This window comes from Montipora capricornis, chromosome 10, assembly GCF_036669925.1.
Source record: "Montipora capricornis isolate CH-2021 chromosome 10, ASM3666992v2, whole genome shotgun sequence".
NCBI lineage: Eukaryota > Metazoa > Cnidaria > Anthozoa > Scleractinia > Acroporidae > Montipora > Montipora capricornis.
In genome coordinates this window covers 6,278,453-6,303,452 of record NC_090892.1, presented here as the reverse complement: position 1 = coordinate 6,303,452, position 25,000 = coordinate 6,278,453, and the positions used below count along the sequence as shown (strand labels likewise).

Genomic DNA, 25,000 nt, shown 5'->3' with positions numbered 1-25,000 from the left:
GTTAGCGGCCGATGTCGAGTCAAACATAATCAATGCAACATTTAAGGGAATTCCTCCAGGCTTCAGTTCTCTTGCCAGAGCTTCTTTTTTTGGAATGATGGTCGCGTGTACATCGTTTCTTGTCTTACCCCAAGGCGTCGCCACTTCGACTTGAATAAATTCATGATCAACTTTTACCTGACCCAGGAATTTATCTAGAATCAAAGGTCACTGTATTTGATACATATATTATATACATGCCCGCGAGTTTAAGGAGCATACTGTTATGATCTTGGTATTGTACGGAGAAAAAATTTTGCAATACAATTACTAATAAGTTGGCATCTTTTGGCTTTGGGGTGGAACAGGATGTCTAATACCCTGCGAGCAGAGGCCCTTCGATCTTCCTAGATAAGTCGGGAAGAGGAACTGTTACGTTACTGTTTGTTTTGGTTTTGTGGTTTTGCGGTTACTAGTCAGGCGTGACTGACTCCCGAATACGTTACGTTTGAATTTTTAACGCATGCTCAACACGAAATGTCGAGCCGGCTGGCAGAGGTCCCTTCCTCTTCCCGACTTATCTAGGAAGATCGAAGGGCCTCTGCTCGCAGGGTAGATGTCTAACGGCCGGGCAAGGGAATACAACCGGTTTAATGAAACAAAGTTCATTTTTTCAAAAACTTATCATTGTTGTTTTCGCTCTAGATGTCAGATTCTATTTGATATCCAATGGGCCTTATTTGCGCGGTGGCCATATTGGCCATAGACAATAGGACCATTCCAGAATTGCGCAGGGAACTGGAGCGACTTTCAAATTTGAACTAATCGATAAATTGTCACCATCACATGAAAAATGACATTGAAATTGACCATCTGTTTTCGTTTGATGCTATTAGGTCGGACAGAGACCAAGTTACGGACCTTAAAACATTGTTCAAAATCCATACAAACATCTCTAATTCTGAGGCAGGCTACCCACAACCATGATAAACCCTTTAAAAACTTTAATCAGATTTGGCACGACTGGAAAATCCTGTCATGGACCTACTATTTGGAAACAGATGTTTCTAGGAAATCATTTTGTTTACCTATTTCTATGAATATTACAGAAATCGTAAAAAATTTATATGGTTTTGAGGGACGCAGTTTCAAGATTCAATTTTATATGGTTTTGAGGGACGCAGTTTCAAGATTCAATGTTTTAAGGTCCGTAACTTGGTCTGTGGAATGGCCTAGAGATTTCGTACCCCGAGCCTTGAGTTGAAATTTTTGGGAACCAGTTTCAGTGGGGCAAAACAAAACAAAACGTTTAAGCAAAGACGACGACTACGGCAACGAAAATGTTGGTCCAAAATATAACTTAGCGCTATCGCAAGTATTTTGCGATTATTCCGTCTTGTTCACCTTGTCCAATACAGGCGAACTATCCTGTAACTGAATGGGTACGAACGGTTTTAAAGTCACATCAGAAAATGACTGCTTTATTGTTATATGCTCACGTTGTCGTCAGAACCTAAAATATGGTGATTTCACGTTGCTGTTTTGTGGAGTACGGCAGAGAAATGCATGGAAATTTGTGTTGAACGTGCAGCACGAATATTTTTCCTTTTTTAACCAATAATATTCTTGCTTCGAGGCGTTGCCGTACGTCGCCGTAACCGTCGTCTTTGCTTAAACTCACTGTGACGGCCCATGATTTGACGTCAACTTACAAACTAGCGTTCCCTCTAAATATAAGTTTACACAATCGTAGTCTTTCGTGATTATTTCAGCTCTTCTGCGTCGTACATTGTGGGCGAAGTATCCAAAAATTACAATACAGGCAATAATAATAATAATAATAATAATAATAATAATAATAATAATAATAATAATATTAATATTAATAATAATATATATTTAGCTTTACAAAATTCTTACATTCAAATCTTACATTCAAATCTTACATTCAAATTACATGCAGTATGAGAAACTCTAAAATTACCATAGATTTCTAAAGAAAAACAAGAAAATCTATATCCTGTATAATAATGCAATTAAGGTTTATACACTATACATAATAATAATAGTAATCTCTATAAACTATATATAATATGATCTCTATACTCTATAGCACTGGCGGAAAAGGTGTGTTTTAACTTTACTCTTAAAAATATCGAGTGATTCAGAATTCTTAATTTCTACTGGTAGTGCATTCCAAAGTTTAGGGGCACTGGCAGCAAACGATCTGTCCCCATAAAGCTTAGTTTTAGTTTTAGGTACAACAAGAAGCATAGCACAGGCGAACTGTCCTGTAACTGGATGGGCAAAACCGTTTTAAAAGTAAAATGATAGAAAATGAATGGTTCATTGTTGTATGGTCACGTTATCGTCAAATTTGGTCCTTTCGCCTTGTTGTTTTGTGGAGTACGGCGAAAAAATGCAAAGAACTTCGTGCTGCACGTGCAGCACGATTTTTTTCATTTTTTAACCAATAATATTCTTGCTTTGTGACGTTGACGTTGCCGTAGTGACCGTAGCCGTCGTTTTTACTTAAACTCACTGCTACTATCAGCAATACCGGCAGCAACCAGGAAACGAGAGACTAACCTGCAGGGTGTGTAAGAAAGCTCCACAGTCTGCCGAAGAAACCTGAAACATTGAACACAAGACAGAGATTTCGGTTTTATTTCGAGTGTAATTTTACCAGAGTGTTAGCCATGGTAATACAAGTGAGCCCACACAGAGACAGAAAAAACAATTTGACCAGGGTGGTAGATGAACCCGTGTTTTAGTTAATCACCTCTGGGAATTTATCCTACCAACCATGATGTATCACAAAGGAGAGACCACAAAACCCGATTGATCGTTGAACGGTCATAGTGGTGTGTCGAAGTGCGTTGCAGAGCTTTGAAAGCATTTGCCTCATTCTTTTTCTAGACCTTTCTAATGCTATTTTAAATTTGTTTGTCCTCCTTTTTAATAATTTTAGACCTTAGACCTATAGACGGATCAAAACGCACCAATCACTGTTTGATCTTCCCAGCCTACATCTAGGCTCAACTGACAGTCGACCAATAACATCACGAATAAGTTGACCAATGACATCTACGACCGGAGTTCTTATAGCATCTACTGACGTTACACAAATCACTTGACTCTGAAGATGACTTCAGCTCAGGTTGTCGAAACGTCAGTCAATGTCATCTCAAACAGTCCTTCTCAGGACTACACTCACCCGGACGATCGTACTTTACTTAATTATGATATAGATGGTTTCCAACCAGTCTCTAGAGACACAGATAACAATGATGTAATATTCAATTGCTGGTGGATGAACAAAAGGAGCTAATCAGAGATCTTTTGTTTTCGTCCACCAACATGGCGGCGATGACGTAACGAGAAAATTACCTATCAAGAAATAGTCTACTGTTCTCGCTCACCCTTTTTCCAACATCACAAAACAATAGCCCATTGTTACTATGTGCGCTGAGGGAATTGAGTCGAAACTTCATCTACATGGTCCAGCACTCGGCGAAGTCCCTTTTGACTTGTGGTTGTTTTCTGTTTAGGTGGCTTCATACACAACAATCCTTTTTGAGATATCACTGCCAAGCCGGCCACTTTTGCTGGAGAACACAATGGACAGCCAAAACACCGGGGACTTCATCCCCTACTTTTCTTGAATGGTGTGTGGGTTTTTTAACGTCCCACAGGGGACTTATGAACATGGAAGATATTCGTGAGACGAGGCCTACCGATTATAGTCCTTATCCGAGAAGACTTGAAAAGTCGAACCATTTGCGGGTGTAACTACAAAGGCAGCGCTTTCTCCTCAGTTATTTTAAGACTCTAAGTGTTGGTTCGGTCGGAGTCGAACTCACGACCTCCCGCATGGAAGCCCGGTGCTCAACCAAATTGAGCAAAACGGTGCGCGGTTGACAAAGATGAATTATTGTCGGTACGTCGACCAAGTTTGCTTTATTGATCTTTTGCCACACGAGAAACCGTGTTGTTTTTAAGTTGATATGGAAATCAACTGTTTCGTCGACGATTTCATTAATTTCAAAAGAATCCCCTTGGCCAACCTTCCTTAGGGAAGAATTTGCCTTTCCGCCTGTATTTCCGATTTTTTACATTTGAAATTTTCAAGGTTGCGCATTCGTTTAAAGGCTTTACCGCCATGGTTTAATTGAATGCCACAATGGGAAATTTTTGGTTCCGTAAACAGAAGGCTTCTGTTTTCAAAGTTTTTGTTTGTCATTCAGCGATGACTCCGCGAAATGAATCGAGAAATTTGTTGATTGAATTCAACGGTTGACAGCCGTCGTAACCTTTTCGTACCCCGTTATCGTGAACTACCACCAGTATGTTTTATTTGCTTGATCAGCAATGCTTAAAGCTTACAAATGCATAATGCATAATAAATACATTTTTAAGACTTAAAAACAACAATAATTAACAATTATTCGCCGAAGGCGAAGTGATTATCGATGAATATTCACCGAGACAAAGTCGAGGTGAATATTCACGGATAATCACTGAGCCTGAGGCGAATAATTGCTTTAGTATAAATACACAGGTGATTATTTCAAAAAAGAAAAAAAAAACATTTCAACGCGAAATCATCTTCAATCATCTTTGCCACTTACAGTGGCAAAACGACTACTGGCAGCCATTTTGATCGTCGAGGTGATTATCGGCTGATAATCCGAGATAGCGAGCCAATGAGAGCGCGCGATTTTGTATAATCACCTGTGTGTTTATACTAATAATGTATACAGTGCATTTTCTACATTCACATTCAAACACGCTTTACATGAACGTTACAAGGGTAAAAACTTAGAGAAAATAAAAAGTTTTGATTTAAAGGTATCCGGGCACCTCTCTTACGACCAAACTTACCTATTTGGTCGAGTTGTACTAGACGTAAACTATAAAGAGGCATTCGATCCGACGAAGGGCTAACGCTCGAAACGTCAGCTTTCCAAATCGTTCACGGTGGTAATTTGACTTTTGTCAACACGTTTGATAAAACCAAATTTTTCTGTTGTGCGAGGCGTAGGCGATTTTTAACGTAGGCTAGGTGACCGATATTCTCTAACGGATGTATGCTTATGTTGTTTGCAAAACCATAAGCCCGTTTTAAACGTCGCATTTCACATGTGCCGAATCTAATGTAAATGAGCGAAAATAATAATAATAATAATTACATTTATATAGCGCAGACCTCTATATGAATATATTCAGTTGCGCTTCACAATATTTTAAAATAAAATTATGTCAAACTGTCACGTGAACTAAAAACATAAGAAACTTCATGATATGTGAATTCGGGAGGCCATATAATAGGCTATTACAATAATCTACTCTACTGGTTATAAAAGCATAACTAATGGTTCGGTAGTTGGACGACTTAAATATTTCCTAATTCTACGTATGTTATAATAATAAAAAGCAGATGAGCAAGTTCTGTTAATATGACTTAGCATACTCATTTTCGAGTCAAACCAGGTTCCTAAGTTTCGAACTTCACATGATGGAGCAATTTGAGAGTCGCCAACCAATAACATACTGATGTTGCTGACTTTCTGAAGTTGTTGTCGCGTTCCAATTAGAAGACATTCTGTCTTATCTGAATTCAGTTTTAACTTATCCGTGTGCATCCACTGACTGACATCAGCAATACATGATTCCATGGCAGTTAAGGCAGCAGTTTCCTCCAAATCATTTCCTGGTCTAAACGCGATATACAGTTGTGTGTCATCTGCATAACAATGGAGATTAGGAAGATGTGACTCGACGATCTTAAAAAGCTTGCTAGCATAGAGAGAAAATAATAATGGCCCGAGACAGCTACCTTGTGGAACTCCAAATTTAAGATTGAAAGTATTCGATAGAACACCATCGATAGAGATACGCTGGGTTCTATTAGAGAGGTACGATTCAAACCAATTAAGTGCAGAACCTGAAATTCCAAAATCAAATTGGAGGCGATCTAAGAGAATCCGATGATCCACAGTATCAAAAGCGGCGCTTAAATCAAGAAGCACAAGCAATGTGACATGCTTATCTTCCATGTTCATCAAAATGTCATTCTTGACTTTAAGTAGGGCGGTTTCTGTACTGTGGTGCTGTCGATAGGCTGATTGCAATGAAGGAAAAAGATCATTCTCATTTAAGTAGGACTGGATCTGATCAGCTGCCACTCTTTCAGCCAATTTTGAAACAAAGGAAAGATTGCTGATAGGTCGAAAATTTTTAAAAACAAAGTCAAGGCCTTGTTTCTTTAACAGTGGTCTGACAACCGAATCTTTCCAAATAACAGGGAAAAATCCAGATTCAAGCAACAGGTTTATCATGGTTGTTAATATCGGAAGTAACTCATCAAGGCAATCTTTCATGATGTTCGTAGGAACAGGATTGAGTAAACAGGATTTTGTCGGCGTTCTAAGCACAAGTTTCCTTAAATAGTCCATGTCTACACGGTGAAAAGCAGTAAAGGAAGAAGAACACTGAGAAGAATGGCGGCTGATAGTACTGCATGAGTTCGGAATTGCATCAAGGCTAACGCGAAGATCGGATATTTTCTTGACGAAGAACGAACCCATGTCGTTGGCCAAAGCTAACTTGTCGCCGTGCTGTAAAAAAGGCGATTCTGCTCACTGATTTAACAGTTTCTTTGTATCAGCAAAAAGCTTACGTTGATTATCAGAGATGTTGCTGATGAAATCTGTATAGAATTCACAACGAGACTTGTTCATAAGAAAGACAGCTTTATTCCGAAGAAGTTTGAATGATCTCCGGTCAGATTCAGACTTTGTAGACCTCCAGTTGCGCTCAGCTATCCTCCAGAGACGTTTCACAGATCTGATCTCATCGGACAACCATGGGGCTTGAGCTCTTTGAATCATGGTTTTCTTCCGCCAAGGAGCATGTCTGTCAATGATGGATTTTAGAGTAGTGTCAAAACAACCAACGAGATCAGCAAGACGTTTAGGAGTGTTTAGTAACAATTCTGAATTACGAAGATTGTTCTTAAACTTGGGAAGATTAATCGATTTGATTTTCCGAAACCACGTTTCCTTGGCAGAGGATTCTGACTTAAAACCTTTCAAGTTAAACAATACAGTCGCATGGTCGGATAGAAAGGAGCCTAAAATTGGTGTGTCTTGAATGATACTGTCCATTTTCCTGGTTATGACTAAATCCAATATATGTCCTTCAACATGAGTTGCAAAGTGGACATGTTGAGCTAGTCCAAAAGAATCAAGTAGGTCCACAAATGATTCTGCATCGCGTTTATCCTCAACATCAACATGGATGTTAAAGTCACCACATCACAATATGGGCACCGTGCATAAAACAAATGATTCAAGGTACAGGGAGAATTCGGAAACAAAGGAAGAAATTGTTACAGGATGCTTCGTAGAGTAAGGAGGTCTATAGACGACAGCAAGCCGTAAGCGAAAAGATCCATTAATTAAAATCCATTCCGAAAGTTAAAAAGAGCACCACGTAGGAGCAACAATCTGCTTGACAATTATATTTGAACGAGTGATCAAGCTGTACCTCCACCATTACGGCCGGATCTATGTACATCATACAACTTATAACCATCGGGAGTACATTCAGCTTTCACCGCGGCATCTTTATCCGAAACCACGTCTCACTAATTGCCAAGATGTCCAATTTATTGTCATGTATATAATCGACAAGAGTCGCTGTATTATTCCTTAATAATTGAGCGTTCCATACACAAACTTTAAGGTGACGTGCATCGAGAGAGTTCGGAGGAGAGGTGTTAATTTGAATCAACATGGCAACTAATTGAATAATTAATTGATTCTCGTTGACCGCCGAAGTTTCCTAACAACCGAATAGATTGAAAACTAGATCCAAAACGTCGACAACCTCCACGACTACCGCGCTTTCTTAAGATTTGAAGGCTCTTAAGGCGATTAAACACATCGGGTGCAATATACGAGCTTGCGAGTTTCCTCAGTGATCGTAGTTCCATCCGACCGTAAACAATGCGAACCAACGCATTTGACGAGCGAGTCGAGGAAGAACTTGAATCTTGTGTTAATTCGATATCTCCTGGGTTGCTTTCAACGTCGACACAGATAGTCAAATCCTTTGAAAAGTCAAAATCAGGAGTCTGGAGAAGTAAAATTCCATGTTTCATCGAAACTGAACCCTCCCGGCGTACTCCTACTCGAGAGATAAACATGATCGATTTGAATTTAACAACCTTGAAACAAAGCTCGTCGGAATTGTAGAATAATTCAGAGCCATCAAGACGCAGACCACAGCCAGTCATAAAGCCGTATTGACCTTGGAGATCTTTCCAGCAACATAAACACGAAACCCATCGGGTAGAAAAGCCAAAATTAAATAAATAACAAGACCCTAATAGAACCGGCAGCCATAATGGCGCGCACATTGTATCACAATATATTTTTCTCAATTTCATTAGATTCGGCACATGTGAAATGCGACGTTTGGTAAGTTCACGTTGTTGTTTTCAAGAGGATGAAAACTAGCGTCTAGCGTCCTTCCTTCAAGACCATTCGTTACCTATGTCTCTCGCGGCTTCTTTCCATTGCCAGCGGAGAGCAAACTGTAGATATGATAACATACCTATAAAGTTGGTGTTATATACGACCTAGGTAAATGTGACTGACCTTCCTCTTTGGCGCTTTTCTTGATCAAGTTTGGCACAGGGATTGGATCAGAGAATTTGATTTCAAAATCGTCGTCAACAGGTCTTAAGATTTTCTTGTACTGAGCTGAAACGATGCCTTCGGCTTCCACACGAAGCACGTTGTTTTCGAGGCTTGAAAATCTCCTTCCTTTACATTGAAGCCGGCCAAGATCTTTTACAAACTCGAGAATACTAAAGTGAAATGGATCCAAGTTTGGCAGTCTGCAAGCACTAGTACTGTTGCCGAAAGATTTAGTATATTTGACCCGCAGTGGTGGCGGTAGCAAGGAAGGTTGTTGCCGCAAGTACGCTACTAAGACAAGGCCACCCGCACATAGAAGGGCCCATAGAACACGAATATGCAATCGCACATGGCGTCGACAGCGACGTTTACACACCATTCGGATAGATCTTTGCGCAGTAATGATGTTCGTGTATATATGATAAACCACAGCTGGAGAAGTTCCAAAGGACCCACAGGCAGCCCAATCCTAACATTCGAGTCACAGGACAGATGAAACCACCGGTAATACCAACCCATGCGATAAGCCAGAGAATCGTCACAGACTATTTTATTTGCTACTGTGTGTTCACTGTGAGGTTTCCTGCTAGCAGAGGACCTTTCTTTTTGCGTTCGCTGGGCTGACGAGTACGCGAAAACAGACCTCTGCCATGAGTCGAAACTCACTGTGTTAAGCACGGGCGGCGGTTACTTAGCGACCGAATCCTCACGTGATATTTCGTGTTGTGTGGGCTCACTTAACAACAACGGAATTACTGTAAAGGAATGCGCGGGACACAGCGGACTCAAGTCACGGTCAGCAAACATATCATAGGGCATGCGCTTTGAATAGTTTCGCCCAAGGTTGTGGACAGCGGAAGGGGTTGGATCAAATTGAGTGACCCATTTTCCGCCATTTTGGTTTCTGGGCACATGGAGGAAGAACTGTCAACACGCATGCCCCATGATATGTTTGCTGATAGTAACTTGAACCCGCATTCTCGTTCCCAGAGCGAATTAAGTATGAGATGAGCCACGGATCGAGAGCTCTGGTTGGAACCAATTTTACAGTCCGACTTCCGGTCAACTGCGTAGCCGCAAGATTTAGAGTGAAAAAAAATGCCCATGAAGGTCTTTACACAGGTTTTTTTTTTTCACGTATTTGACTGGTATGTTGAAGTGTTTTTTAAATAATAAGAAACCAAACCACTGTCAATAAGGAATTTTGGTTGTTTGTTCCATGTTGTTCCATTTCGCATTTTGAAAAAAGACTCTTATTTTCTATGCTTGAAACAGACATTCAGAATAATTATTAAACGAATCGATAAAACGATGAAAAACATCCCCTTTCACTTTGAACACCACACGGCGACCGTTGAGTTTGGTTGTCTTCGTTTGGTAACTTCGTCACCGACGACAAAGTCTCGTTACCAAACCGAACTCAACGGTCGCCGTGTGGTGTTCAAAGTGAAAGAGGATCTTTTTCATCGTCTTATCGATTCATTTGGGACACTAACAGCCGTCTCGACGTCGCTGGCAGACTTTCGATCGCGCGGCTAGCGGATTGAAATGAAAGAAAAACCTTTGCCCTTGAATTATACGGTGGATTTGTGGCCGTGGGAACATTTTAACCGGGAATACTTATTTGGAATCTAACAGACCGTAACAGTGTCACGTAATACTAACCAGCAATTCCGGATCAGAAAGATAAATATATAAAATATGCCATGTTGAATGCTTCAAACACCCAAGCCATTTTTGTAACTTGAATAAATTTAAATTGCACTCAGTTAAAAAAAGAAACTCATTCAACTAATAACTTTCCGTCTCGGAAACTTCCCATGAAAATTAGGCGGCCTAAAAACGAGCACATATTGACGCGTGGAACGTGCGTGGAAAAGCAGCCATTCGGCGGCGGTGTTAACGTGAGTGTTGATATTAATTTGCAAAAACGCCACCGTTTTGATGGAATAAAACAGCTCTTTGATATTGCTGGATTTTTTTCCGAGAAAGTAGCCAGTTGTTTACACGTCGGTGAGTTGACTTGCTCCGTAGTTGTCATGTCAATATTAAGTTGTTTTTCTCAGAAATGGTGAACATCCGATCATTTGGCCCACGCTCTAGCACGGTAAACTCGTCTCTAAATTCTGTGCTATTTACCGTACCATAGAAACAACAAAATACAACAACGATATGGAGAATTATGCAGTGTGCTGCGGTAACCAGCACTGTCTTTATTACAGACTCAAAAATAGGCAAACACAACACTCCCCGGGGGTTGGATACTCCAGCGCATGCAATACAAGGGAAGCCGAGCACGTATCCCCCGCAGCGGACACTCGGAGGCCAGAAGAAACCTCACCAAAGTAGGCTACGGCTGCCTGGCCCTCCTACTGGACCCCTAAATACGAACTAAATGTTCATAGACCGAGTAATCCCAATAAGCTGTTCTGGCACAGCTTCAAGATAACGAAACTTAGGCTTCGGATTCTTCCAACCAACATGCCTGTCCTTCATTGAGGAATCGAGGGACCTGAAACCCGGATCGTTAGCCCCTCCAATCCTCCATCTCCGCCACCCGTTGCTGTACTTGTAGGCTGTGTTTGCTGCGCTAGACTCTAACACAATATCAACCAGACGAGGAACCATAATGCTATTTTTAATGCTATTTTAATGCTATTTTAAATTTGTTTGTCCTCTTTTTTAATAATTTTACGACGGTTGACAGCCGTCGTAACCTTTTCGTACCCGTGATCGTGAACTACCACCAGTATGTTCTATTTGCTTGATCAGCAATGCTTAAAGCGTACAAATGCATAATGCATATACATTTTTAAGACTTAAAAATAACAATAATTATGTATACAGTGCATTTTCTACATTCACATTCAAACGCGCTTTACATGAACGTTACAGAACGTTACAGGGTAAAAACTTAGAGAAAATAAAAAGTTTTGATTTAAAGGTATCCGGGCACCTCTCTTACGACCAAACCTACCTATTTGGTTGAGTTGTACTAGACGTAAACTATAAAGAGGCATTCGATCTGACGAAGGGCTAACGCTCGAAACGTCAGCTTTCCAAATCGTTCACGGTGGTAATTTGACTTTTGTCAACACGTTTGATAAAAAAAAAAATTTTCTGTTGTGCGAGGCGTAGGCGATTTTTAACGTAGGCTAGATGACCGATATTCTCTAACGGAGCTATTAAGTGTCACAACGCTAGGTGGGGAAACCAGCGAAACGAAAAGATTCCAAAGAGTGAAATTTACCCTTTCACCAATTAAGGGAGATTCAAAGGTGGAGATAGAGGCCCTTTCTATTTCCAAAATTTGTAATCCTCTCGGGCCAGTACAGATGGACTTCCATAAGAACTCTCATCTTCAAGGCTTAACTCTTGCAGATAGTTATCCTCGTGGTTCAGTTCAAGTAGATGTTCTTATTGGGCAGTGCAGTGGAGGAGGCAGTGTGGCCCAGTGGTTAGGGCGCTTGCCTTGAGATCCGGAGATCCCGGGTTCAAGACCCGCTCTGACCACTCGCTGGATTTGTTCCTGGTAGTCCCTGGTTCAACTTCCCAGCTGCACTTGTAAATAGCCAACTGGTTTGCCTCCAGCCAGTTGGGATTCTTAACAGTTGTTGTTGTTGTTGTGTTCGGTTGTTTCGTTGATTGTTTCATTGGCCCTGAAAAGCCCCTATGGGGAGCGGTCAATTAAGTATGTTTCGTATTGTTTCGTATTGGTACAGACCACTACTACTCATTTGTGACTGGGGTCTGTAAGAGAGGTAGTTCCAGTGAGTCACTTGTTGCTGTTGAATCTTGCCTCGGCTGGATTGTCACGGGACAAGTAAACCGCCAATCAAGGCAAACTTCATCCATGCTGACAGTTGTAGAAAACGGTGGAGTTAACGAAACATTGAAAAGATTCTGGGAACTGGAATCAATTGGTATTGCAGAGAAAGAGGACCCTGTTATGTCACAAGAGGACGAATGTGCTGTTGCTGACTTCAATAGAGGATTGAACTTTGATGGACATAACTGTGAGGTGCGACTACCATGGAAACGAGATCCTCCAAAGCTAGAAAGTAATTATGCACAAGCTTTGAGACACCTGGAAAGCGTTGAAAGAAAGTTAAGGCAAGACCCTGTGAAAGCTAAGGCTTACAAAACAGCGATCAACGAATATGAAGAGAAAGGTTTTGCAGAGGAAGTACCTGATCAGAGTGATGACAATGGAACTGTGCGGTACTTACCGCATCATGCTGTATTTCGTGATGACAAAAGAACGACAAAATGCAGAATCGTATTTGATGCTTCCGCACGAGAAGGAGGTTTTGCTTTCCTTAACGATTGTATTCTTCCTGGTCCTCCTTTACAGCCGAACCTTGCATCTGTACTGATTCGATTTAGAACACACAAAATTGGTCTCATAGCAGACATTGAAAAGATGTTTCTGCAAGTCAAACTAGCACCAGAGCACAGAGATGTTCACCGCTACCTGTTGAGAGATTTACAGCCTAACGAAGCACCAAAGGTGTACAGAATGCAGAGATTGACTTTCGGTGTGAACGCAAGTCCTTTCCTTGCAATTGCTACAGTTCACGCTCATGTAAACAAATACAAAGAAATGTCCCCGTATGCAGTAGAAGAAATTTTACAAAATATGTATGTCGATGACTGCCTGACAGGATCCGATACAGTAGATTCAACTTTGAAGCTTCAACAAGAAATGTCAGAAATTATGATGACAGCAGCATTCAATTTGACCAAGTGGGCAAGTGACTCAGAGCTAGTAATGGATGCTATTGACCCAGCTAAAAGAGCCTCATCACCATTCGTGGAGTTCAATTCGAGCGACCCCCTAAAAGCACTTGGCCTTTCATGGGACTTGAACTCTGACCACTTTAGATTCCTCGAACCGAGTGGAATCATCTCATCCCATGATCCAATGTCAAAGAGAAGTCTACTTAGTCTGGCATCGAAAATGTTTGACCCACTGGGACTGATATCACCCTTCACTGTTAGAGCCAAAATCCTTTTCCAAGAGTTGTGGTTGAAAGGATTACAGTGGGATGACCCGTTAGATAGCGACACTAAAGCAAAGTGGTTAAGTTGGAAGTCTGAGTCGTTGCAGCTAAAGGATGTGACTATCCCTCGATGCTTCGTAAATGGTATTACGCAAGACTCTGTGGTAGAGGTGCATGGTTTTGGAGATGCTTCCCCCAAGGCGTATGGAGCAGCAGTGTACATTCGAATAAGAGACAAGCAAGACAATGTATCCTCACAGCTGGTTATATCGAAGTCCAGAGTCGCGCCCATTAAGAAGGTGTCACTTCCAAGGCTGGAACTTTTAGCAGCAGTTGTAAATGCCAGGTTGCTAAAATTTGTTGTAGGGGCTTTGCCAATGAAGGTGGCTAGGGTTGTGTGTTGGTCAGATAGTATGGTGGCACTGCATTTGATAAAAGGGCAGAGTTCTTCCTGGAAGCCATTTGTTGCCAATCGTGTGGCTGAGGTACAGTCAACGTGGGATCCTGAGTGTTGGAGGTATTGTGAAAGTAAGGAGAATCCTGCAGACTTGTGGACGCGTGGGTTAAGCTGTCGTGATATGATTTCAAGCACTTTGTGGTGGAATGGACCCCAATGGATGTCTTCGCCTTGTGAACCACTACCCGCTCAACCCGAAAACGAAGCTGCTCCGGCCGAAGCTTGCGAGGAAAAAAGAACTACCCATGTGTATACAGCAGTCGTTGCAGAACCACTGATTGATATGTCACGCTGCGGGACATGGTTAAAATTGATTCGAGTAACTGCTTATGTATTGAGAGCGGTCAAATTGTTTAAGACTAAGTCTAGGTCTTGTGAAAGGGAACTGTCGGCGGACGAGGTGAGGCAAGCCGAGATTAAATGTTGTATGTGGGTGCAGGAAGTGGTCTACAAAGAAGAATTCGAGAAACTGAAAGCTGGAGAGGTACTTCCCTGTAACAGCCGCCTCCTGAAACTGGACCGTTATTATGACAGAGATGATCAGGTATTAAGAGTTGGTGGGAGACTACAGTTTGCTGATCTTCCCGAACAGAGCAAGCATCAAATAATCTTGCCTCACGGACATCCTGAAGTTGCCAAGATGGTGCAAGATGTACATAAGAACATGTTGCATGCTGGTCCAGAAACGGTATTATCAACTTTAAGGCAGAAAGTTTGGCTAACTCAAGGAAGACGTGAGGTTAAACGTGTTATCAGAAGATGTGTAGCTTGCCAAAGACAACGGGTTGGACCTTGTGCCCAGAAAATGGGTCAGTTGCCAGAGGAAAGAATTTCCTGTTCACGAGCTTTCGCGCATGTTGGGACTGACTTTGCGGGACCACTGTATGTGAAAGAGGGCTTAAACATTAAGAAAGCATATGTGTGTATTTTCACATGCACATCATCTCGTATGGTTCACCTGGAACTTACACATAGTTTGACAACTGATGAGTTCCTTCAAGCTTTTAGTCGCATGACGAGTCGCAGAGGTCTTTGCCATACAGTGTGGTCAGACAATGCACAAACCTTCAAGGCAGCAAGCAGGGAAATTCAGAAATTATACGATGAACCCACTACTGAAAGTCAAAGAATGTGGAGTACGCTGGATCAAGATCAAATCAAGTCAGAGTTCTCATCACGAGGGATCAAGTGGAAATTCATCACAGAGCGTTCCCCATGGAGAGGTGGATGGTGGGAACGATTTTGCAGAATGATAAAAGAACCACTGCGCAAGGTCCTTGGAAGGGCACTTCTCACCTTTTCTGAGCTAAACACGTTGCTGGTCAGAATCGAAGGTATCATTAACTCGCGGCCGTTGACCGCAGTAAGTGATGATTTCAGAGACCCGTTACCTATTACGCCTGCTCATCTTTCAATTGGTAGGCCAATTAACCAGTTACCGGAAAGGAAAGAAAGTAGATTAGAGGAGACCAGTAAGAGGACTGTCGAAAGGTATCTCTACCTGCAGAGACTACTCAATCACTACTGGAAGCGTTGGAAACAAGAGTACCTACATCTCCTATCGGTAAGAAACAGGTGGCATAAAGAGATCCCTTCTACTCGAGTAGGCGACATTGTCACTTATTTCTGACGACAATGTGCCGCGCACCAAATGCCCGTTGGCTAAAGTTGAAAGGGTTTATCCAGGTAACGACGGGCTTGTACGGACCGCTACAGTTAGAGCGCATAACAGTTTCTACAACAGACCCGTTCAACGTTTACACAAGTTAGAGATTGAGTCAGCAGCTTCACAAGTAAGCCCGGAAGCAGAGGATCCAGTCCATGGTGGGGAGAAGCCACAAACGAACACTGTTCATGCTGCAAGTATACCTGTTTCCAAGCCTAATTTGAGCGTTGTCCTCCCCGAAGGAGGACAAGGTGGGGAGAATGTTACAGCCCGTACTCGTTCTGGAAGAGTTACAAAGAAGCCCGAGAGACTGGACCTGTGAATAATTATACTAACCCCACCCTAGTGTGTAGGACTTAGAGTGTCATGTGACTGTCGTTGTTGTTCCCGCTCTTGTTATCGAAGGTTTTTGTACGTCTAGCATTTCGCTCGTATACATCCCCTTTGTAAATCGATGTGTAGCCGAGTCCAGTGGATTAAAGTTGTGTTACGCTTCAGTGTCTCGTCGTAAATCCTAACAATTATTATTATTATTAGACAGATCAAAACGCACCGATCATTGTTTAGTCTTCCCAGCCTACATCTAGGCTCAACTGAAAGTCGACCAATAACATCACGAATAAGTTGACCAATGACATCTACGACCGGAGTTCTTATAGCATCTACTGACGTTACACAAATCACTTGACTCTGAAGATGACTTCAGCTCAGGTTGTTGAAACGTCAGTCAATGTCATCTCAAACAGTCCTTCTCAGGACTACACTCACCCGGACAATCGTACTTTACTTAATTATGATATAGATGGTTTGCAGCCAGTCTCTAGAGACACGGATAACAATGATGTAATGATCAATTGCTGGTGGATGAACAAAAGGAGCTAATGAGAGATCTTTTGTTTTCGTCCACCAACATGGCGCCGATGACGTAACGAGAAAATCACCTATCTAGAAATAGTCTACTGTTCTCGCTCACCCTTTTTCGAATATCACAGCACAATAGCCCATTGTTACTATGTGCGCTGAGGGAATTGAGTCGAAACTTCATCTACATGGTCCAGCACTCGGCGAAGTCCCTTTTGACTTGTGGTTGTTTTCTGTTTAGGTGGCTTCATACACCACAATCCTTTTTGAGATATCACTGCCAAGCCAGCCACTTGTGCTGGAGAGAACACAGTCACAATGGACAGCCAAAACACCGGGGACTTCATCCCCTACTTTTCTTGAATGGTGTGTGGGTTTTTTAACGTCCCACAGGGGACTTATGAACATGGAAGATATTCGTGAGACGAGGCCTACCTTTTATAGTCCTTATCCGAAAAAACTTGAAAGTCGAACCATTTGCGGGTGTAACTACAAAGGCAGCGCTTTCTCCTCAGTTATTTTAAGACTCTGAGTGTTGGTTCGGTCGGAGTCGAACTCACGACCTCCCGCATGGAAGCACGGTGCTCAACCAAATTGAACAAAACGGTGCGCGGTTGACAAAGATGAATTATTGTCGGTACGTCGACCAAGTCTACTTTATTCATCTTTTGCCACGCGAGAAACCGTGTTGTTTTTAAGTTGATATGGATATCAACTGTTTCGTTGACGACTTCATTAATTTCAAAAGAATCGCCTCAGCCAACCGTCCTTAGGGAAGAATTTGCCTTTCCGCCTGTATTTCCGATTTTTTACATTTCCCGCTCGGATGCAAATTTTGAAAGTTTCAAGGTTGCGCATTCGTTTAAAGGCTTTACCGCCATTGTTTAACTGAATGCCACAATGGGAAATTTCTGGTCCCGTAAACAGAAAGCTTCCGTTTTTAAAGTTTTTTTTGTCATTCAGCGATGACTCCGCGAAATGAATCGAAAATTTTGTTGATTGAATTCAACGGTTGACAGCCGTCGTAACCTTTTCGTACCCGTGATCGTGAACTACCACCAGTATGTTCTATTTGCTTGATCAGCAATGCTTAAAGCGTACAAATGCATAATGCATATACATTTTTAAGACTTAAAAATAACAATAATTATGTATACAGTGCATTTTCTACATTCACATTCAAACGCGCTTTACATGAACGTTACAGAACGTTACAGGGTAAAAACTTAGAGAAAATAAAAAGTTTTGATTTAAAGGTATCCGGGCACCTCTCTTACGACCAAACCTACCTATTTGGTTGAGTTGTACTAGACGTAAACTATAAAGAGGCATTCGATCTGACGAAGGGCTAACGCTCGAAACGTCAGCTTTCCAAATCGTTCACGGTGGTAATTTGACTTTTGTCAACACGTTTGATAAAAAAAAAAATTTTCTGTTGTGCGAGGCGTAGGCGATTTTTAACGTAGGCTAGATGACCGATATTCTCTAACGGATGTATGCTTATGTTGCTTGCAAAACCATAAGCCCGTTTTAAACGTCGCATTTCACATGTGCCGAATCTAATGTAAATGAGCGAAAACAATATATTTTTCTCAATTTCATTAGATTCGGCACATGTGAAATGCGACCTTTGGTAAGTTAAAGTTGTTGTTTTCAAGAGGACGAAAACTAGCGTCTGTTGTCCTTCCTTCAAGACCATTGGTTACCTATGTCTCTCTCTCTCTCTCTGTCTCTTTCCATTGCCAGCGGAGAACAAACTGTAAGATATAAATACCTACAAAGTTAGAGTTAAAATACGACTCAGGTGAATGTGACTGACCTTCCTCTTTGGCGCTTTTCTTGATCAAATTTGGCACAGATATTGGATCAGAGAATTTGATTTCAAAATCGTCGTCAACAGGTCTTAAGATTTTCTTGTACTGAGCTGAAACGATGCCTTCGGCTTCCACACGAAGCACGTTGTTTTCGAGGCTTGAAAATCTCCTTCCTTTACATTGAAGCCGGCCAAGATCTTTTACAAACTCGAGAATACTAAAGTGAGATGGATCCAAGTTTGGCAGTCTGCAAGCACTAGTACTGTTGCCGAAAGATTTAGTATATTTGACCCGCAGTGGTGGAGGTAGCAAGAAAGGTTGTTGCCGCAAGTACGCTACTAAGACAAGCCCACCCGCACATAGAAGGGCCCATAGAACAGGAATATGCAATCGCACTTGACCCCGAAAGCGAAGTTTACACACCATTCGGATGGATCTTTGTGCAGTGATGATATTCGTGAATATATATGATAAACCACAGCTGGAGAAGTTCCAAAGGACCCACCACAGGCAGCCCAATCCTAACATTCGAGTCACAGGACATTTGAAACCACCGGTAATACCAACCCATGCGATAAGCCAGAGAATCGTCACAGACTATTTTATTTGCTACTGTGTGTTCACTGTGGGGTTTCCTGCTAGCAGAGGACTCTTTTCTTTTTGCGTTCGCTGGGCTGACGAGTGCGCGGAAACAGACCTCTGCCATGAGTCGAAACTCACTGTGTTAAGCACGGGCAGCGATTACTTAGCGACCGAATCCTCACGTGATATTTCGTGTTGTGTGGGCTCACTTAACAACAACGGAATTACTGTAAAGCAATGCGCGGGACACAGCGGACTCAAGTCACGGTCAGCAAACATATCATAGGGCATGCGGTTTGAACAGTTTCGCCCAAGGTTGTGTACAGCGGAAGGGGTTGGATCAAATTGAGTGACCCATTTTCCGCCATTTTGGTTTCTGGGCACATGGAGGAAGAACTGTTAACACGCATGCCCCATGTTATGTTTGCTGATAGTAACTTGAACCCGCATTCTCGTTCCCAGAGCGAATTAAGTATGAGATGAGCCACGGATCGAGAGCTCTGGTTGGAACCAATTTTACAGTCCGACTTCCGGTCAACTGCGTAGCCGCAAGATTTAGAGTGAAATAAAATGCCTATGAAGGTCTTTACACAGGTTTTTTTTTCACGTATTTGACTGTTATGTTGAGGTGTATTTTAAATAACAAGAAACCAAACCACTCTCAATAAAGAATTTTGGTTTGTTCCATTTTGCATTTTGAAACACGTCTCTTATTTTCTATGCTTGAAACAGACATTGAGAATAATTATTAAACGAATCGATAAAACGATGAAAAACATCCCCTTTCACTTTGAACACCACACGGCGACCGTTGAGTTTGGTTGTCTTCGTTTGGTAAGTTCGTCACGGACGACAAAGTCTCGTTACCAAACCGAACTCAAACGTCGCCGTGTGGTGTTCAAAGTGAAAGAGGATCTTTTCATCGTCTTATCGATTCGTTTGGGACACTAACAGCCGTCTCGACGTCGCTGGAAGAGTTTCGATTGCGCGGCTAGCGGATTGAAATGAAAGAAAAACCTTTGCCCTTGAATTATACGGTGGATTTGAGGCCTTGGGAATATTTTAACCCCCGGGGGAGCGGGGGTACTCGATATATCCCTGGATGGGGAGGTGCGGCGCGGCCCCTCATACCCTGACCCTGTTTAAGACAAATATCGCTGATTTTCCTACCCATTTTAAGACAGAATTCCGATTTTTGATACCCTGTTTAAGGCATTTAACCCAGTTTAAGACAAAAATTGATTAATCGATACCCTGATTCAGACAAAAAATGATAAATTTGATACCCTGTTCAAGACAAAAATCCCGAAAAACATACCCTGGCTGGCCGCACGTCCCCATTAAGAAGTTATAAGGGAGTACACCCCCTTCCCCCGGGATTTTAACCAGGAATACTTATTTGGAACGTAACAGACCGTAACAGTGTTACGTAATACTAACCAGCACTTCCGCATCTGAAAGATAAATAACATTTGCCATGTTGAATGCTTCAAACACACAAGCCATTTTTGTAGCTTGAATAAATTTAAATTGCACTCAATTAAAAAAAAAAACTCATTCAAGTAATAACTTTCCGTCTCGGAAACTTTCCATGAAAATTAGGCGGCCTAAAAACGAGCACATATTCAAGCGTGGAACGTGTGTGGAAAAGCAGTCATTCCGCGGCGGTGTTAACGTGAGTGTTGATATTAATTTGCAAAAACGCCACTGTTTTGATGGAATAAAACAGCTCTTTGATATTGCCGGAATTTTTTTCCGAGAAAGTAACCAGTTGTTTACACGTCGGTGAGTTCACTTGCTCCGTGGTTGTCATGTCAATATTAAGTTGTTTTTCTCAGAAATGGTGAACATCCGATCATTTGGCCCACGCTCTAGCACGGTAAACTCGTCTCTAAATTCTGTGCTATTTACCGTACCATAGAAACAACAAAATACAACAACGATATGGAGAATTATGCAGTGTGCCGCGGTAACCAGCACTGTCTTTATTACATACTCAAAAATAGGCAAACACAACACTCCCCGGGGGTTGGATACTCCAGCGCATTCAATACAAGGCAAGCCGAGCACGTATCCGCTGCAGCGGACACTCGGAGGCCAGAAGAAACCTCACCAAAGTAGGCTACGGCTGCCTGGCCCTCCTACTGGACCCCTAAAAACGAACTAAATGTTCATAGACTGAGTAATTCCAATAAGCTGTCCTGGCACAGCTTCAAGATAACGAAACTTAGACTTCGGATTCTTCCAACCAACATGCCTGTCCTTCATTGAGGAATCGAGGGACCTGAAACCCGGATCGTTAGCCCCGCCAATCCTCCATCTCCGCCACCCGTTGATGTACTTGTAGGCTGTGTTTGCTGCGCTAGACTCTAACACAATATCAACCAGACGCGGAACCATAATGCTATTTTTAATGCTATTTTAATGCTATTTTAAATTTGTTTGTCCTCCTTTTTAATAATTTTAGACCTTGGACCTATAGACAGATCAAGAGGCACCGATCATTGTTTAGTCTTCCCAGCCTACATCTAAGCTCAACTGAAAGTCGACCAATGACATCTACGACCGGAGTTCTTATAGCATCTACTGACGTTACACAAATCACTTGACTCTGAAGATGACTTCAGCTTAGGTTGTCGAAACGTCAGTCAATGTCATCTCAAACAGTCCTTCTCAGGACTACACTCACCCGGACGATCGTACTTTACTTACTTATGATATAGATGGTTTGCAGCCAGTCTCTAGAGACACGGATAACAATGATGTAATGTTCAATTGCTGGTGGATGAACAAAAGGAGCTAATGAGAGATCTTTTGTTTTCGTCCATCAACATGGCGGCGATGACGTAACGAGAAAATCACCTATCAAGAAATAGTCTACTGTTCTCGCTTACCCTTTTTCTAACATCACAACACAATAGCCCACTTTTACTTTGTGCGCTGAGGGAATGGAGTCGAAACTTCATCTACATGGTCCAGCACTTGGCGAAGTCCCTTTTGACTTGTGGTTGTTTTCTGTTTAGGTGGCTTCATACACCACAATCCTTTTTGAGATATCACTGCCAAGCCGCCCACTTGTGCTGGAGAGAACACAGTCACAATGGACAGCCAAAACACCGGGAACTTCATCCCCTACTTTTCTTGAATGGTGTGTGGGTTTTTTAACGTCCCACAGGGGACTTATGAACATGGAAGATATTCGTGAGACGAGGCCTACCGATTATAGTCCTTATCCGAGAAGACTTGAAAAGTCGAACCATTTGCGGGTGTAACTACAAAGGCAGCGCTTTCTCCTCAGTTATTTTAAGACTCTGAGTGTTGGTTCGGTCGGAGTCGAACTCACGACCTCCCGCATGGCAGCCCGGTGCTCAACCAAATTGAGCAAGACGGTGCGCGGTTGACAAAGATGAATTATTGTCGGTACGTCGACCAAGTTTGCTTTATTCATCTTTTGCCACACGAAAAACCGTGTTGTTTTTAAGTTGATATGGAAATCAACTGTTTCGTCGACGATTTCATTAATTTCAAAAGAATGCCCTTGGCCAACCTTCCTTAGGGAAGAATTTGCCTTTCCGCCTTTATTTCCGATTTTTTACATTTGAAATTTTCAAGGTTGCGCATTCGTTTAAAGGCTTTACCACCATTATTTAACTGAATGCGACAATGGGAAATTTTTGGTCCCGTAAACAGAAGTCTTCTAACTAAAAAGTTGCCTACGTTTTTGTCGCTGGTAGAATCTTTTCGTAACCTGCACTTACTTCATTCAAACGCGACAAAAACGTAGGCAACTTTTTAGTTAGAAGCGCGCTCAAAACTAACGAGCAACCCGGCACTTTCAAATGCGCGCGCTCACGATGCAAATCTTGTCTTTTCATTGTTAACACTAGCAAGATATCGGCACCTAAGCGATCTGTTAAGATCACCGATCGTTTCACATGTACCTCCGCAAATGTCATTTCTTGCATAACCTGTACGTTATGCAATAAATTATACATTGGTGAGACAGGTAGACGACCGATTCCGCGAACACCTTCGCGATGTTGAGAAGAATGACAGGGATGCATCTAAGCCAGTCGCTCGACATTTTAATCTGCCTAACCACTCCAAAAAACGCATGGCTATCTGCGGCCTTTCCCTACATCTAGGTACGACGGAAAGCCGCAAGAATCTGGAACAAAAATTCATCTTTCAAATTGGCACCCTTAATCCTCACGGTATTAACGAACGCTTTTCATTTAACTAATATATTCCTATTTTTCACGTTGCCATGTTACCACCAATAGCATAGCTCCTACTCTACTCTTTTACGTTCTTTTGTATTTATTTTATATATACCTTCTGCCTCATTTTGAAACAAGTTTTCTTTTGAAATTTTATTTTGCCGCCATTATGAAAGAGGTCTATGGGTTTGCGCGATCGATTTATATATTTTCCACATGTCAACGCAAAAGTCCTACACTCTTTTTTTTTACAAGAATCTTTCATATACGAACACTTTGGATGAGATTAACCAAATTTTAAGAACCGTAATACTATGAACATACCGCCCAGGCTGCTCATGGCAATCAATTAAGAGCGTCTTTATTTTTCTCATTTGTCTTTTGCGTTTGTCAGTACTATAAATAAAGATAAAAGAAATGTAAAATTGTAGTCTAAAAGGACAATTACCTCAAATACTTATTTATACTTAATATCCACAATGTAGTTTTCTTATTTCATAATACACTGAAGAAAAACTCATTTTGTAGCTAGCTTTTATAGTATACCACACCACTTTACGATCGTGTTAAGAGCCTATTTAGGTTCAATTAGGAGAAAATTAAGTACGTCTCAGCTCCAACATTAAGACGTTCTTGTGAAAAATGAATGTATCCAAAGAAGGTCAAGTGCCAACTTTGAGTATATAGTCCGGTGCACAGTCATTGACTAAAAGTAGTAGCTTGAGTCAATCTTAGCGCGTATCTTTGTATTTTTAGCACGCCACGAGCTCTCCGGCTCTGCTCGCACTGTTTAGGATGACCAATCAGAATAAAGTCAGTGTAAAACGAAGACAAAAATAGCAAAAACAATGTATGCAAATTGTGCAAATTGATGTAAATGTGAGCCTCCCTCTAAAGCGTTAGTTCTAAAAATAGAAAGATACGCGCAAAGGTTGACACAAGGATATAACGCATAGAGAGGCTCCTACTCATGGATTCCTGATCATAAAATAAACTACAAATACTAAAAAAAATATTTCAAGGTCTAATAACAATAGCAATATTTCCGTATCATGGGATACTTTTCTCTAATGCAGTTAATCTGGGAATTGTAAGCATCCAAACGACTAATATCTCCAACAAGAGAAGGAATGCCTTTTTCCAATCGTATGGATGCCTCGTAAAATCCATTATTAGGAAACGTAACAATTTGCAGTTGATACAGAGTGTCTTTGACTAAAGTATTTCTCGATTTCTCTCCAAATTCAAGTCCACACGAGTCGCAAGTCTGATCTCGCTTTGATTGTTTAAAAAACTGCATTGTTCCACTTGGCATATCACGGAAAACGTTTTCAACTTCCACAAGATCCAGCTTGTGACATAGCTTCGCCACTTCCGGATTCTTGGAGAGCTCGTGATTTATATGGTTTACGACGAATTCCGATAACTCTTCTACTACTGGCTCATTAACTGAAATTTCCTCCAAATTCAGACACGGGCACCAATGGTTCTCAACTCCTGCTTCTGCGCAAGTCCGATTTTCAGCGTCAACTCGGCTGAACAGGCTTTGACCGGTTTTAATTCCACTTGGATACTCAGGATATGTGAGAATATGGCGCAAGGTAGCATAAACATCAAATGGCGTGGTGAGCACACGAGAGTTGTGCACAAGATTGTGATAAAGTTCTGGATAACTTTCAGAAAACCATTTAGGTGTTGTGATTGACAGAA

General features: G+C 41.7%; 2 protein-coding genes and 1 long non-coding RNA gene across 3 annotated transcripts in view; 1 reads left to right on the top strand and 2 right to left on the bottom strand.

Moving 5' to 3' along the window:
- LOC138018610 (uncharacterized) overlaps positions 1-9,121 on the bottom strand; it is an 11,705-nt gene extending 2,584 nt beyond the window's left edge. Inside the window, exons 1-4 of the mRNA XM_068865301.1 lie at positions 8,646-9,121; positions 2,569-2,610; positions 1,913-1,972; positions 1-194 (exon numbers count right to left, since the gene is read on the bottom strand). The exon at positions 1-194 is cut by the window's left edge and continues 67 nt beyond it. Coding sequence (XP_068721402.1) covers positions 1-194; positions 1,913-1,972; positions 2,569-2,610; positions 8,646-9,066 — 717 coding nt within the window. The 5' untranslated portion in view covers positions 9,067-9,121. The remainder of the gene's footprint in view (positions 195-1,912; positions 1,973-2,568; positions 2,611-8,645) is intronic.
- The window catches only part of LOC138021310 (uncharacterized), a 29,785-nt gene extending 6,987 nt beyond the window's left edge, over positions 1-22,798 (top strand). Inside the window, exon 4 of the long non-coding RNA XR_011126342.1 lies at positions 21,538-22,798. This is a non-coding gene — a long non-coding RNA (uncharacterized lncRNA). The remainder of the gene's footprint in view (positions 1-21,537) is intronic.
- Positions 22,799-22,906: 108 nt separating this feature from the next.
- The window catches only part of LOC138020197 (uncharacterized), a 9,426-nt gene continuing 7,332 nt past the window's right edge, over positions 22,907-25,000 (bottom strand). Inside the window, exon 4 of the mRNA XM_068867221.1 lies at positions 22,907-25,000. This exon is cut by the window's right edge and continues 579 nt beyond it. Within this exon, the coding sequence (XP_068723322.1) occupies positions 24,315-25,000 (686 nt within the window). The 3' untranslated portion in view covers positions 22,907-24,314.